The sequence below is a fragment of the Artibeus jamaicensis genome, unplaced genomic scaffold (assembly GCF_021234435.1).
Source record: "Artibeus jamaicensis isolate MK-2021 breed Jamaican fruit bat unplaced genomic scaffold, CSHL_Jam_final contig_471, whole genome shotgun sequence".
Classification (NCBI taxonomy): Eukaryota; Metazoa; Chordata; class Mammalia; order Chiroptera; family Phyllostomidae; genus Artibeus; species Artibeus jamaicensis.
Window position 1 is genome coordinate 3,596,453 of NW_026521850.1, and position 13,465 is coordinate 3,609,917.

The 13,465-nt window shown below is 61.2% G+C and overlaps 1 protein-coding gene across 7 annotated transcripts in view; it reads left to right on the forward strand.

Annotated features, from left to right (window-relative positions):
- RAPGEF1 (Rap guanine nucleotide exchange factor 1) overlaps nt 1-13,465 on the forward strand; it is a 110,243-nt gene that overhangs the window by 66,959 nt on the left and 29,819 nt on the right. For all 7 annotated transcript variants that reach the window (XM_053667632.1, XM_037158517.2, XM_037158518.2 and 4 more), the window contains 6 exons: nt 4,886-4,974; nt 5,559-5,711; nt 6,119-6,242; nt 6,585-6,768; nt 7,849-8,349; nt 12,635-12,837. In XM_053667632.1, coding sequence (XP_053523607.1) covers nt 4,886-4,974; nt 5,559-5,711; nt 6,119-6,242; nt 6,585-6,768; nt 7,849-8,349; nt 12,635-12,837 — 1,254 coding nt within the window. The remainder of the gene's footprint in view (nt 1-4,885; nt 4,975-5,558; nt 5,712-6,118; nt 6,243-6,584; nt 6,769-7,848; nt 8,350-12,634; nt 12,838-13,465) is intronic.

Genomic DNA, 13,465 nt, shown 5'->3' on the forward strand with positions numbered 1-13,465 from the left:
GGGTGCGGGCTTACAGGAGGGTGGGGCTGGGAGTCGTGGGGAGTGGAGACCGCTGTTCTGGGAGGCCGTGTGATGGGCGGAAGGAGCGCTGGCCTTGGGGTCTGGCCAGGTTAGAACCCCAGCTCCCCACTCACTAGTCTGTGAGCTTGAGCGGTTTACTCAGTGACCTGCACCTCAGCTGGCGCACCCGTGACCTGGGCACGGTAACGGTGCCGTGTCGGAGTGCCTAGGGGACCGACTCAGCGAGCACACGTGGAGCTCTGAGTTAGCCTGTGTACTGAAGCATTTCGTAGTCAGTCAGCCAAGGCAGCAGGGACCATCGAGGCTCTGAGGCTGGCGAGTGTTGCTAAGGTCTAACGGTAACAGCTAACGTCTGTTACACACTCGGTGCTCACAGTGACTCTCCAAAGTAGGCACCAGCGCCCCTGCACGGGCGTGGGAGTGAGACCCTGGCAGACCCTGGGCCTGCAGGACCCCAGCCCTGTGCTCATCATCGCCCCCAGGGGGTGGGTCTCCTCCCACAAGGAGACCGGGTCATGGTCACCTGAGGGGCTCAGATGTTCCCACCTCCAGGTCAGCTGGCTACCAATCTCTCTCGTTGTCCCCTTCAGGTTAGGACACCTCATAAGCCCATGTCCTAGTTACGGGACAGCCTTAGTCGGCTGGGAGGAGCAAGACCGTGCAGAGATCAAGGACACACGTGAGGATGTGGTCATCCACTGGGAGGAGAGATGTTGGCACCTGCCTGTAAACTGACTCAGCATCTTTCAAGTAGCATTCAGTTGTTAAATGGAAAGTTTTTTGGCAAAGGGTTTTGCCAAAGTGTTTTGAAAACAGTATTACTTTGTTTTTTATCCCTGAATGGGTAATATCATTTATTATTTACCTCCCCTTCCCCCGCATAAATGTCACTTGTTAGCTCTATGACCTTGGGCACATTACTTCTCTGAGTTTCTGGTAGGTTTTTAAGTACCCTGACCATCGGAGGAAAGGTTGAATAAGACAGTGTATGTAAAGTACCTGGTGAGTGCCAGGTGCCGTAAGTGGCGGTAAGTACCGTTAACTGTAGAAATGTCCGTTTCTAGAACAGCTCACGCTGGCCCACTTCCCGGCACTGCGGCTCTTCTCCATGTAACATTTCAGAGCTCAAATTGGGAGAAGAACCCCTGCGGGTAGCGGGTCTGCCCCAGGCAGTGCTCTCCGGGGCACCCGGCTGCGGGGGGCTGAGCTCCTGGGGGTCAGGCAGAGCCCCCAGGTGGTCCCTTCAGACCGCCACCCCAGCCCTGGCTCGCTTTACCGTTTAAATCTCAGCTTCTCTTCTGCTCGGCCGCCTTGTCACTCGGCGGGCGCCCCGTCCCCATCCGCCCTTGCCGGCCGGCCCTCTGCCCCTTCGAACTGTGTGTGAGGAGGACGCTTCATTAGCTGCCTCTCACCCACTTTGGCTGTGGGCAGGGAAGGTTCCTTTCGGTCACCATAGAAGTCACCCTGGGGCTGGCCAGCCCCATGGTGCCGTTACGCCACCGCAGTGGTGGGAACTCCGCTCGCTCTGCAGTCAGGGTCCTGCGGGAAGTGCGTGTCTCAGGGCCCCTGGCCAGTCTGGGCTGTGTAGTGGTCGTCACCTGTGTCGCCCAGGGCTCCAGCCCCTGCACCCAGGAGAGTCCCAGGGCCAGGGAGTAACAGAGGATGGGCACCGGTGGGGAATGAGCAGGAGCAGCAGGCCACGGGCTGTAGAACAATGGGCTTTCCGTGATGGTGTGCTGTCCCTCTGTGCGGCCTGGCGGGCCTCAGCTGCGCCGTAGCATCCTTGCGCACCTGTGTGGCCGAGGCAGGGTGGCAGCAAGTCCGCCGGTGCCGGTGCTGCCCGTGGGCAGCTCACAGGGCCTGTCCTCGTGCAGCCCGGGTGCACGTGGCCCGGCGGGGGCTGCCGTGGTGCCGAGGAGAAGGCAGGAAGGGAGCAGTGGCTGCTCGCTCGACGGTCACTTGAAATGGAAGCATCTCTGGGGTCACCTTCAGTGGGAATGAACTGAACGGAGAAATGAAGTATTGTGTATTTAGAAAGGTACTTTTCCAAAGGACTTCCGTCTTCGGAAACCGCATTCCAGTGGACGGCAGTTGTCTGGTTTACAGCTGGCTCTGGACACACGGCCAGTGCCATCTCCATCTTCCCTTGGTGGCACCTCTGGAGGACTGAAAAGTCTCTCGTGGCTCTCGGGGACCCACCTTCGGTGCACGGAGCTGGGCTCTCAGGTCACCGAGGGAGAGCCCGAGTGAGCGTGGCGCTGGCACAGGGCCCCACGCGTGCACCTTTGACGGTTCTCCTGTCTGACGGCGAAGGCCCGTGGAGACCGGAGGCCTCTGGCCGGACTCCTCGGCCGGAAGCTGGGTGGTGAACGCAAAGCCACCTCCTTTCACTCTGCTCTGCCTGGGCTGGCGGACAGACAAGCGTGGCGTGGCCACCCTCCTGACATGGGCTCAACCTGTGGCCCGCCAGTCCACGAGGCTTTTGCCATCGCTCCTTGGTTGAGTTCACCCAGCTGCTTCTCCAGGAAGATGATGTTCTCGTTAGGATTACTCACGATTCAGTGAGGAATTAGTGGAATTTTCCCCCACGTCAGCAGCTGCAAGTGCACAGGCTTCTGTCTGCCCTCTGACCCTGCTCAGGAGGCACACGCGTGAGCGTGGGGTGTCGGGGCCTGTGGGCTGGCCCAGGGCACCTGGCGCCTCGGTGCCCCTCCGTGTGGCCCGGCTGCTTTCCTTCCACCCCCAGGCCCTGGCGCCCCTCACTGGCTGTTAGAGTTCGGTAGCCTCTCGTCTGCCCGTCCCGTCTGTAACCCCCAGCTAGGGAGGTGTCCCTTACACGTCTGTGAGATGTCATTTAACTTCTGAGTGGCGGTAACAGGAGGAGCCTGACCTTCTCCTTCCAGCACTTGACTCGTGGAGATCTCGGTTCTCCCCACGTCTCTGAGAGCAGGCAGGCACCGCAATTTGAGCGGGTGGCACTGAATCCAGGGATGGGGGCCCACCCTTGCATGTGAGCTTTTTAAATTAGTATTCCGGAAGTAACAGGTGTTCACTGTAGAAAGTTTAGGAAGAGGAGAGACACACAAGCAAGAAAGCGGGGGCAGGGGTGTTCCGTGACTGTTTTTTTCTGTGCCGTGTACTCCTGGCGTGGTCCTGTCTTTTTATGCCGTCGGGCGCTCGCACTGGCCGCGGGTGGGTTTCTCAGGGTGATACAACGGCCCATTGTTTGGGTCCACCATGATTTATGTGATCAACACCTAGTGTTGAATGTTTAATTGTGGACTATGGAGCAGTTCAATTTTATCTGTTGCGCACGACACCGTGAGGACTGTTTCTGGTTTGATTTTTGCACATGTCCATGACATTTTTCTTGGTGAAATTGTTATAAAAAGAACACAAATACTGCTTGATATGGATAGACAAGTCATCCTTTATAAAGGCTGTCCAGAGCATTACTGCCATCTGCCGAGTCTGGAAGTTTCTATATTAGAGTCATCCAAGTCGGAGAGTCTGCGATGATTATCAACCATCACTGCTGGCATTGGAGGACTTCTTTGATACTCCTCACTTTTGGTTTTTTGGTCTTGAAAGAACCCTGGCTCCGGGAAGGACATTTACCCTCTGCCCTGCCACACCTGTTGTGATTCGTGTGTGTGGCATTTTGAGTTTGGAGAGGCTTTGCTCCAGTTTCGGGACACATTGCTGCCTCCGCTGTAACTTCCCCGGCCAGACGTCCGTGCCGAGGGCCTGGACGCCCCTGCACCATGAGTAGGTCCTGCCGGGACGTCCATCCATGGGGAGCAAATGCAGAAATGGCAGTTGTCCACGCACCGACACGCGCCCCTCGTGCACACGGACCGCGGTGTCGTGCTGCACCGGGAGCCAGGCTGTGGGTGGGAAGGCTGGTAGCTGGGCTGGGTGGCTGTGGGGAACCGGCGGGCTCGTCCTGGGGGTAGCTGCTCTCGGAGGCCAGGGGAAGGCCCGTGGCCACATACCCACAGAGCTGTCTGGGAAAAGAAAAGGGACACGAAAGGGTGCATCCGCTGTGGTCCCATCTGTCTGTTGCTCTGAGCTCCAGGCGAGAGTGATGGGAGAAGTAAAAGTCGGGAGGGGCTGCAGAGGCTCCTGGACACGTCCTGTGTTTCCCGAGTGAAGTGGTTCTTCCGTGGGCAGACGCGGTCGTCAGAACTCATCAAACCCGGGGAAACTCGTGCTGGTTGCAGAACAAGTGGACCCCGACGTCTCCTGCTCTTTCTTCTCCTCCTGCTCTACTTCAAAAACTACTTTTTAAAGTCATGTCTCTGCTGGGTAGTGCACGCCTAACTTTCCGCCCCTCGACAAAGATGCCAGCCAGCCCTCTCAGGACGCCCGCTGCTGCCACGCCCATTCCCGGGCACGGTGGGAAGCCGCCCTCCCAAAGCCGGGGGTGTGGTCGTCGGTCAGCACCGCCCGCACGCTCGAGAATGGCGTCAGAGAACTGGCGCGGATCTGCCGCGCGCCCGGACCTGCCGCGCGCCCGGACTGGGGTCTGCTCCCCGGGGGTGTCATGCGTGCGGCGAACCTAGTCATTGTGAGACCACGGGGCTCGTCATTTCCCCTTCCAAGAGGAAGTACCTTGGTGCATTTGAAAGTGCTCCCCATGCTGTGAAGATGTGTTTGGGCCTAGGGAACGTCTGGGGAAGTCGTACAGTTACCCAAGTCGAGCGACGCTCCAGTGCGTGGTGTGCGGGGGGCTCTGCGGGCACAGAGACGGCACTCAGCAGTGGAGGGCGGGCGGGCCGGCGGCCGGCCCACCTTGTGGTGCGCACTCTTTGGCGAGGACCTGCCCTCATGCCTGGCTGCTTCTCTCCTCGGTGGGGCACAGGAGCTGGTCAGACTCACCGTGGAGAAGCAGGGGCACCCGTCTCCGACAAGCCCAGTGAAACCCAGCTCTCCAGTCTGCAAGCCCGATGGGTGAGTGCCCACCGAGCCCTCCGGTCACTGGTCACGTGGGGTCTGCACGCAGGTGGGGCCGGGTCGGCAACCCACAGCCCTGTGTCGCTGAGTCCCAGGGAGTGCCCTTGTCACTCCGAGTATGCGCAGCTCCCACGCACCCGGAGTATTTCCCGGTCTCAAGGTTAATGGCCAGTGGGACTCCTCCTAAGGCCGGTGTGTGAGTGCCCAGTGACCCCCAGCTTCCTTGCCTCATCAGGGAGAACTTGGAAGGTTGGGTTTTGGGGGTTTGGCTTTTTCCACCAAAAGCCCCTAGTACAGACATAAAACAAGTCTGGAGCATTTCAGAGTCTTTAGACTGTCTCGTCTAAGGGGTTCTTTACAGAGGAGGAAACTGGGACGCAGAGTCGGGGGCCTGGCTGCGCCCGTCGTTTACTGGTGATCAGACCACACTTGGAAACCCACCTCTCCCGGGGCGTGTCCAGGCTCTGTGTCCAGGCCCCCCACCCCCCACGGCCATTTTCCTGCCCTGGTCACACCCTAACCCTCCTGGGGCCTGCGCGTGCTCTGTAACCCGCTGTGACCCAGGTCCTTTGCATTCCCAGCCGGTCTGAGCTCCCCCTGACAGACCGAGAGATGGAGATCCTGAACCGGACGGCCAGCACGTCGCAGTCGGCCGGGCTGCTCCTCGACTCCGCTGACGAGGAGGTGGCGCCCCCCAAGCCCCCCCTCCCTGGCATCCGGGTGGTCGATAATAGGTAATTTTCTGTTTTCCTAGTGCCCTCCTCCACTTGCGACACAGTGCGGGGAGTGGGTGGGTAGAATGAGCCGAGGGGGCCTCAGGGCCCACTCCCCTGCTTTCTAGAAGCTTCGGAAGCGCGGCCTCCCTGGGGTGAGCCCCGGCCCCACCCTGCCCCCCACCGGGAGCTCCCAGCTGCCTGCCTGCCTTACTGGGCCGGCGGTTTATTGCAGAAGGAGAAGAAAGGGTCTTTCTGGCCGTAGTTTCCGGCCCCTGTAGTAGGCTCAGTCCGGCAGGAGGGTGGGCTGGGGCGGGAGGTGCGGGAAGCAGCGGAGTGTCGGGTGCAGAACGGCGCTGGGCCCTCCTCTCTGCTGAGAGCCATCTGTTCGGGTCTGTCGGGTTGATGGGCGTCTCCGTCTGCCTCAGCCCTCCACCGGCACTGCCACCGAAGAAGAGACAGTCAGCCCCGTCCCCGACCCGCGTGGCCATCGTGGCCCCCATGAGCCGAGCCACCAGCGGCTCCAGTTTGCCTGTTGGAATTAATAGGCAGGTAATTCGGCCGCACTGGGAAAAGCGAGGAAGACTCGGGTCTGCACACGTGTCTCCTTCAGTCCCCTGAGTGAGTCCCCACATCAGGCGGGGATGGGGGTGGGGGGCTGGAGCCCAGCCCCAGTGCCCCCCGCCACGCACTGCAGCCCCCCTTCTGGGAGTCACAGACGAGGTGTGTCACTGCTTATTACATCACAGATGGGCCCTCTCCAGCCAGCTCCAGGCCTGGCGGTGGTTTCTTCTCTAAGTAAACACTCCAGCTCCCTCCCGCCGGGTCCCTCCCGCCCGGTCGCTGCCGCCGCTTCTCAGAAGTGACTCAGGTTGTTTCTGTTTTTCACGTGAGGACCTCGATGGGGACTGCTATGCCCAGAGGCGCCTGTCAGGAGGCAGCCACTCCTACGGAGGCGAGTCGCCCCGCCTGTCCCCTTGCAGCAGCATCGGCAAGCTCAGCAGGTCCGACGAGCAGCTGTCCTCGCTGGACAGGGACAGCGGGCAGTGTTCCCGGAACACGAGCTGTGAAACGCTAGGTGAGCCGCAGGCGTCTTCCTCGCCATCCCGCCTCCCCATCTGCTGACTTCCTCCGGGCCACACAGTGACGCCAGTCACTGACTCTGTGACCTGGGCCGTGTCATTCAAAACCTGGGCCTCAGTTTCCTCATCTGTACAGCCAGGGAGAATCTGCTTCCCAGGGAGGCTGTGAGTTGAGATGAAATCCGGTGTGAAACCACAGTGGGGAGGCCCGGCCGTGTGCGTCTTGGCTCCCTTTGCCAACACTAAGGGCCGTCCCTGCTCAGACCTGTAAGCGCAGGGGAGGCCCTGACCGTGTCCGGCAGAGCGGGGAGGCGGGTGAGCGGCACACGCTGGCCCTCGGGTGCTGACCGCCTGCGTGCGGTGTGGGCCACTCGAAGTCTGAAAGGCCATTTGACTTGAGGTGTAAGGAGCTTCAGGCTGTTCATGTCCTGTAATCTGGATGTTTCAGGCTGAGAGTTTATCTTAAGAACATAATCAGAGGTTCACAGCTGGTGGCTGTCCAAGGACACTCGTCCTGCATCAGGGGTGGCGGTAACTGGTACTGTCCTATCCGGCTGCTCGGGAGCCCAGACGGGCCCCTCATGGCTGCACGGCGGAGTGACGCCCAGCTGTTACGCCCAGCCGTTACGCCCAGCCGCGGTCTGTCTGTCAGTCACGAGACCCTAGACCCCTCACATGGTGTTTTCTCAGCTCAGTTGGAAAAAGAGAATTTTGTGGGGGAAACGACTTTTAAGGAAATACATCAAATTGTAAACATCACAGTTAGACTGTGGGGCTGTGGGGTTTTTTGGGGGGCTGTTTGCCACATTTTCTACAGTGGTTGTGCATTTTCTTTTTAACTAAGAAATTCAAAAAAAACACAGCAAGTACAAAGAATAGGATAACGATGAGCTGTATCCCCGTCTGTCTTGACTGTTAAGCAGGAGCCGAGTGAGAACATAAACTGCAGCACAGGCCTCTCCCGAAGTGGGAGACATTTTTGTTGCGCTGTAACGAACAGGCTTGGGAGCAGGCGCGGGGGGTCTTCCCGTGGGGTCTCGTGGCTGACGGGTGTGCCTTTCCTGTTGTGAACACAGATCATTACGACCCGGACTACGAATTCCTTCAGCAAGACCTCTCGAACGCAGACCAGATACCTCAGCCCGCGGCCTGCAACCTCAGCCCGCTGCCGGAGTCCCTGGGGGAGTCTGGGTCCCCGTTCCTCAGCCATCCCTTCCAGCTGCCTCTCGGCAGCTGCCCCCAGCCGGACGGGCCCTTAGCCCCAGGGCCGCCGGCGGACATGCCGCCGGCCCTCCCGGAGAAGAAGCGCAGGAGCGCGGCCTCCCAGACCGCGGACGGCTCTGGCTGCAGGGTGTCCTACGAGCGGCACCCCTCCCAGTACGACAACATCTCCGAGGACGACCTGCAGAACCCGGCCTTGGTCCGGCCCCTCCCCTTCACGCCCTTCGCTGCTATCCTCCCCCTTCAGCAAGGAGGTTCCTCAGCCTCGGTTGAATTTGTGGGTGACTTCACTGTTCCTGAATCGACGGGTGACCCAGAAAAACCGCCTCCTCTGCCAGAAAAGAAAAACAAACACAGTAAGTTTTCGTGGCGCCCTAAGTTGGTGGTGAGTCCTACTAGGCCAGAATCGAGCCGGGGGAGGGGCTCCGGGTTGGTAAAGACAGGACCACGGCACGCGGACACTCCCGGAGCCGGAGTGTCAACGCTGGTGACTGCGTTGTGAGCCTGATTGGCTGAGCTCTACTCTGGCCGCCATTGAACCCAGGCCTGATCACCACGGTCCGGGTGTTTGGCCTCTTGTAGGTGGCAGTCGGTTGACCTTCTGGCCCGAGCACACGGTGGCAAAGAGAAACAAGTGTCCTGGCGTGCGGGCCCCGTTACCGCAGCCGTGGGCGGTTTCGGGAGAGCTCCCCACGGCCCCAGGGGCACCCGCTCAGGGCCCCGAAGGAGGCTGTGCGGAGAGGTCCCTGGTGGGCCTCGTCTTGTGGTGCAGGCACTGAAATGTCACGTGATGGCTTGGAATCTGGGATGGCCCGAGGGCGCCTCTTGGAGCAGATACTACGATGCATGATGTTATCGGGGCCCAGGGGTGGAGCTGAAATCCTGGAGTTTTGTGTTTTGAATATTTCCAACTGTGGGTTTGCCATCAGACCCATGAGGAGTGTTCTGCTGCCCGTTGATTTTCCTGCTGGCTCCCCACCGGCACCGTGTGGCCTCTGCCTCCGCCCCCTCAGAGTGGGTCACCAGCAGGGCTCTGCTGTGTCCTTTGGCTGACCCGCCCTTGCCGTTTAGATGTGTGTGTGGCCACGCCAGCCCCACAGCCAGGGCAGCCTGGCCTCGGGTGAAGCATCGGCAGACAACTTCTGCGTTCCGAGTTCCCCAGGGAGGGTGTTAGGTGGCTCTGCCCGGGGCGGCCCCCTCTCAAACAAGAGGAGACCTGGCCTGGGCAACTGCAGCGGGGACCCCCTGGACCAGCTGGGTGGGCTTGCAAGGCAGCAGCCACCAAGCGTGTAACACGCCCCCAGCTTCTCACCGGGGGTCACCCAGCTTGTGTCCTGGCCTGGGTGGAGGGTAGAGCGGCTCTGTGAGGCTGGTGACGTCGCTCCCGTCTGTGGTGTACGCTGGTCCGTTAGAAGCCAGGGCCCTCGTGGCAGCGACAAATGGCGGCAGCAGGAAGGCTTCCTCCTGCGCCCCTCCCTCCGCACAGGCAAGTGCGTCAGCAGCCGGTAGCCCCTCCCCTCCACCTGCTCTCCCTTGCCCTGTCTCGGGAATGCCATTTAGGGTTCACACTTCTTCCTTCTATCCTTCCTGGAACTCTCTGAGTCCAGGACCGGCAGGACCACATCTGTGCAAACTGCAGCAGGTGCGAGGCGCTGCCTGGCCCAGGAGCTGGGGCAGGCGCCGTCCCGTGAGGCTGGGGAACGGAAGGCCAGGAAGAGGCGCCTGTTCCTCCCTCCGAACAAGCCTCCAGGGCCACAGTGTTTTCTGTCACCTTCGGCTTCACCTCGTCCGTCAGCGTCCGTGGCACTTGTGCCTGCAAAACCTTTCCAACCTGCTGAGAGCTCACAGCGTCGAGGCCCTGGGCTAACGCTTCGCCCCACCCCACCCCACCCCCCGCGGTTGGTCCTCGCTGCTGCCGGCAGGAAAGGTGTCATCAGCTCCCGTTTCATGGATGAAGGAGCCGGGGCACGACGGAGCTGAGCCTTGCCTGGGACCAGGAAGATCTGGGCTGCAGATCAGGCCCGTGTCCCTGCCCGGGGCCCTGCCTCCCCCACTAGGCAGGCAGGGCGTGCCCCTTCTCGCTGAGACCCCTTCCAAATGCTGGCCACCGGGCAGCAGGGGGTCCTTCCTGTGTCCCGGGAAAGGACCCTACACTTGAGGCTCTCCAGGCTTGGTCCTAATCTCAAGTTCACGTTTCACGTCCAGTCTGTGACCCCGTGGACAGTCCTTGTAGTTTCTGAGAGGAGGAAGTAATCATTCCAACACCCGGCTGACACCGACAGCTCATCCGCACAGTCCCTGTATCACAGAGCAGCCTCGTCCTTCGGAGGCTCTGCTGTCCTGAGGTTCCCCAGCCCCTCTGGGTGAGGGCAGCCCTGCAAGGCCTTTATATGCCAGACAAGCTTCTGGTCTGTCCGCCCACAGTCCTGAGTGCCGCCGCGTGCCTGCCTGCTCAGCCTTCCAGGGAAGCCAGCCCTGCCTTTGGAGTGGCCACACCTTCTCCTTCCCAGGAGTTGAGGGCGGTTAGGGGGTCTCTGCAGGGGGCAGCACTGGGGGGGGCATCTTCCCTTACTTCTTCCGGTGGTCAGGTGGGGGTGTGGTGTTCAGTCCTCTCAGGGAGCAGGGCAGACGCTGGTGGTGCCAGGGGTGCAGTGTTAAGGGAGAGGCGCTGCAGGGACTGTGAGCAACTAGCAGCTACGGCCGCTGATCTGCAGGGACCGTCCCTGCCTGCCCGCCTTTTATGACCGAACTCCACTCCACACTTGTTGGAGCGAGGACTGTCTTTTTTATCTTTTTAAATAAAGAAGGTGGCTGTGAACCCCTCCGTCAGTGAAAGGTACCAGAAAGACGCCTAGAGAGGCATTTGCTCGCCACCTTGACCCCAGGGACGATGTCGAAGAGCCAGGCCACCCCCTGCGCTCATGGCTGCTTCCCCAGCTCAGTGCCTGCGCTGTACTGTGCTGGCTGGTTTGGGTCTCCAGTGAAGCCCTTGGCTTGGGAGTTGTTGGGAAGTGCAAAGTCAGGCCCTGCAGAACTGTCCTTGCCGCCGTTTCCTGGGGTCTGTATCTCGGCTCCACCCAGCAGGTGCCCGTGGCCCTTGCACATGACACGGTGGGAAGGCACTCCCCCGGGACGGTGGCTCAGATCTCTGCCCCCGTGCCCACCCCACACAGACTCGGGGTTCTTCGCTTCCAGGCCGGAGCCTGTTCCTTGCCTGGCTCTCTTCGCCACTCCCTCCCTCCCCGTGCGTGGGCAGCAGCTCTGAGGGCCCAGTTCTCGGGGGCTGCTCCTAACCCGGGGGCCAGGGTGCGGCAGCGCCTTTCCCTCCAGAGGTCGGCACCGCGTGGGGTGGGGGGCACATCCTAACACCTGGGCACTGCCTCGACCGCTGGGACCAGGGAAAAGGCGCTACAGGGTTTCAGGCCCATCCGGACCGAGGCTTGGCCATGGGGAATGTCAAGTACAAGAGTCAGCTCACAGAGCGGGGTGGGGTGGGAGAAAGGGCTTCTGCCCAAGCCCAGCCTTCACAGCTTCACAAGCGCAGCAGGTGTCGGCACAGTCTGCTCCAAACTGGCGCTTCTCCCAGAACGCTCTGGGGTCTTCAGGGGGGCATGGCTCTGCAGAGGCGACTCAGACCACTAACCCCGAAAGTCAGGAATGCGCGTGCACCCACAGGAGGCACCATGCCTCCAGAGAAGGTGTCCCCGAGGGTGAGGTCACTGCAACAGGACAGCTGAGCTCTTGTTCTCCGACTTTCCACCTCCTAGGGAGCCTCTCGTCTCCTTCACTGTCCCCAGACCCCACAGCCCTCTAGCCTTTATCTGGCCTCTAGCCTCATGTGGGGGCTCTTCCCCACCCTCGCTTAGTTCACCTTCTAGACAAGCACCCCCACCCCACCCCCACTTCTCTGTTCCCCATGGGGCATTTTGCCCCAACCTTTACCCCACCTGGGTCTCTTTTCTGTCTCCTGGAGGGTGGGGCGAATCCCCAGAGGACTTGTTGCACTGGCCTCTGTGTAGTCCCAGCCCCTGGGTCAGTGCCTAACACATAGTAGGTGCTCATTAAAAATCAGGTGAATGAATGACACCCCCGGGTAGCCCCCGACGAATGAGGGGACAAGGTGGGGCTCCTGTGCACATGAGGCTTGGAGAAAGTGTTCTCAGGCAGAGCCTGAGCCACAGGGGGAAAGAGTCGGCTCAGAGGCTGGGGACGCGCAGCAGGGGCGGCTGTGCAGCCCGCAAGCCCCGCCCACACATGGTTGTCACCCTTCCCGTGCCTGGAAACCCCGGCACCTGTGCAGCAAGGGAGCCAGATGCCCCAGTGCGCTTTTAAAAATGGACTTCATTTCAGAGTGGTAGGGGGTTCGCAGCAACACTGAACAGGCAGGACAGAGAGTCCCTGTGTGTCCCTGTCTCCGCCACGGCCTCTCTGCTGTCACCCTCTCCACCAGGACGCCACAGTCAGTGACGGTCATGGAGCCGGCACTGACATGATATGTCATTGTCACCCAGAGCCCCATCCGGCAGGGCCTGCTCTCAGTGTCCACTCCCTGCGTCTGGACGAGTGCGCCCACCACTGGAGCGCCCCCAGGGTGGTCTCACCGCCCTGCCTGCGGTGACAGACTGGCCCCCTGTCCCGCAGTGCTGGCCTACATGCAGCTGCTGGAGGACTACTCGGAGCCACAGCCGTCCGTGTTCTACCAGACGCCGCAGAACGAGCACGTCTACCAGCAGAAGAACCGGCTCCTCATGGAGGTCTACGGCTTCACCGACTCCTTCAGCAGCGCAGACGCCCCGCCGGAGCTGGCGCCGCCCCCCGCCCTGCCTCCCAAGCAGCGGCAGCTGGTAAGCAGCCCCGCCCCTGTCTCCTCTGTGCTGCCCCAGTGACCAGAACTTCCATCCTGACAGGGCTTCCTCTGGGGCAGGTTTAACCCTCTCTCCTTCCGGTGGGGCCTGAGGCTGGTGTGGAAGTCGCCACCTCCCACGGAGGGGCCCTCTCTCCCTCCTGCCTCCCGCTCTGCCCTCTCCCCGCCCCTCCCCCCAGGCAGCCCCACGCAGCTGGGCCTGGCTGGTCGGCTCTCCCTGCCGACAGTCTCGGACACTATTTTCTGTCTTCTCCGGTCCAGTACAGACCTCCCAGAGAGGAGGACTCGGTCAAAGCCCCGGGCAGGGTCTGTGTAGGGCCGTCTGGGGGCTTCATTTCCGTTCCATCATGGGCCTGACTCTGTAGAGGGACTCATACCCGCCCTGGCCAGGGAGGCCCCAGTGAAAACGACTCTGCCGCAGCAGGCCGGCCATGTGCGTCTCAGGCTTGTCACCGGCCTCCTCTAAAGAACACCTGCACGGGGACTCGCTCGGGTGATGCCGCCCGAGCCTGCACGGGGCTGGTGTCCCGCGGGTCCTGGGGCCCGGCAGCAGGGCAGGTCGACTGCACCTGTTTGCTGCCCCGAAGCTGTTTTCTCTCTGCTGCTGG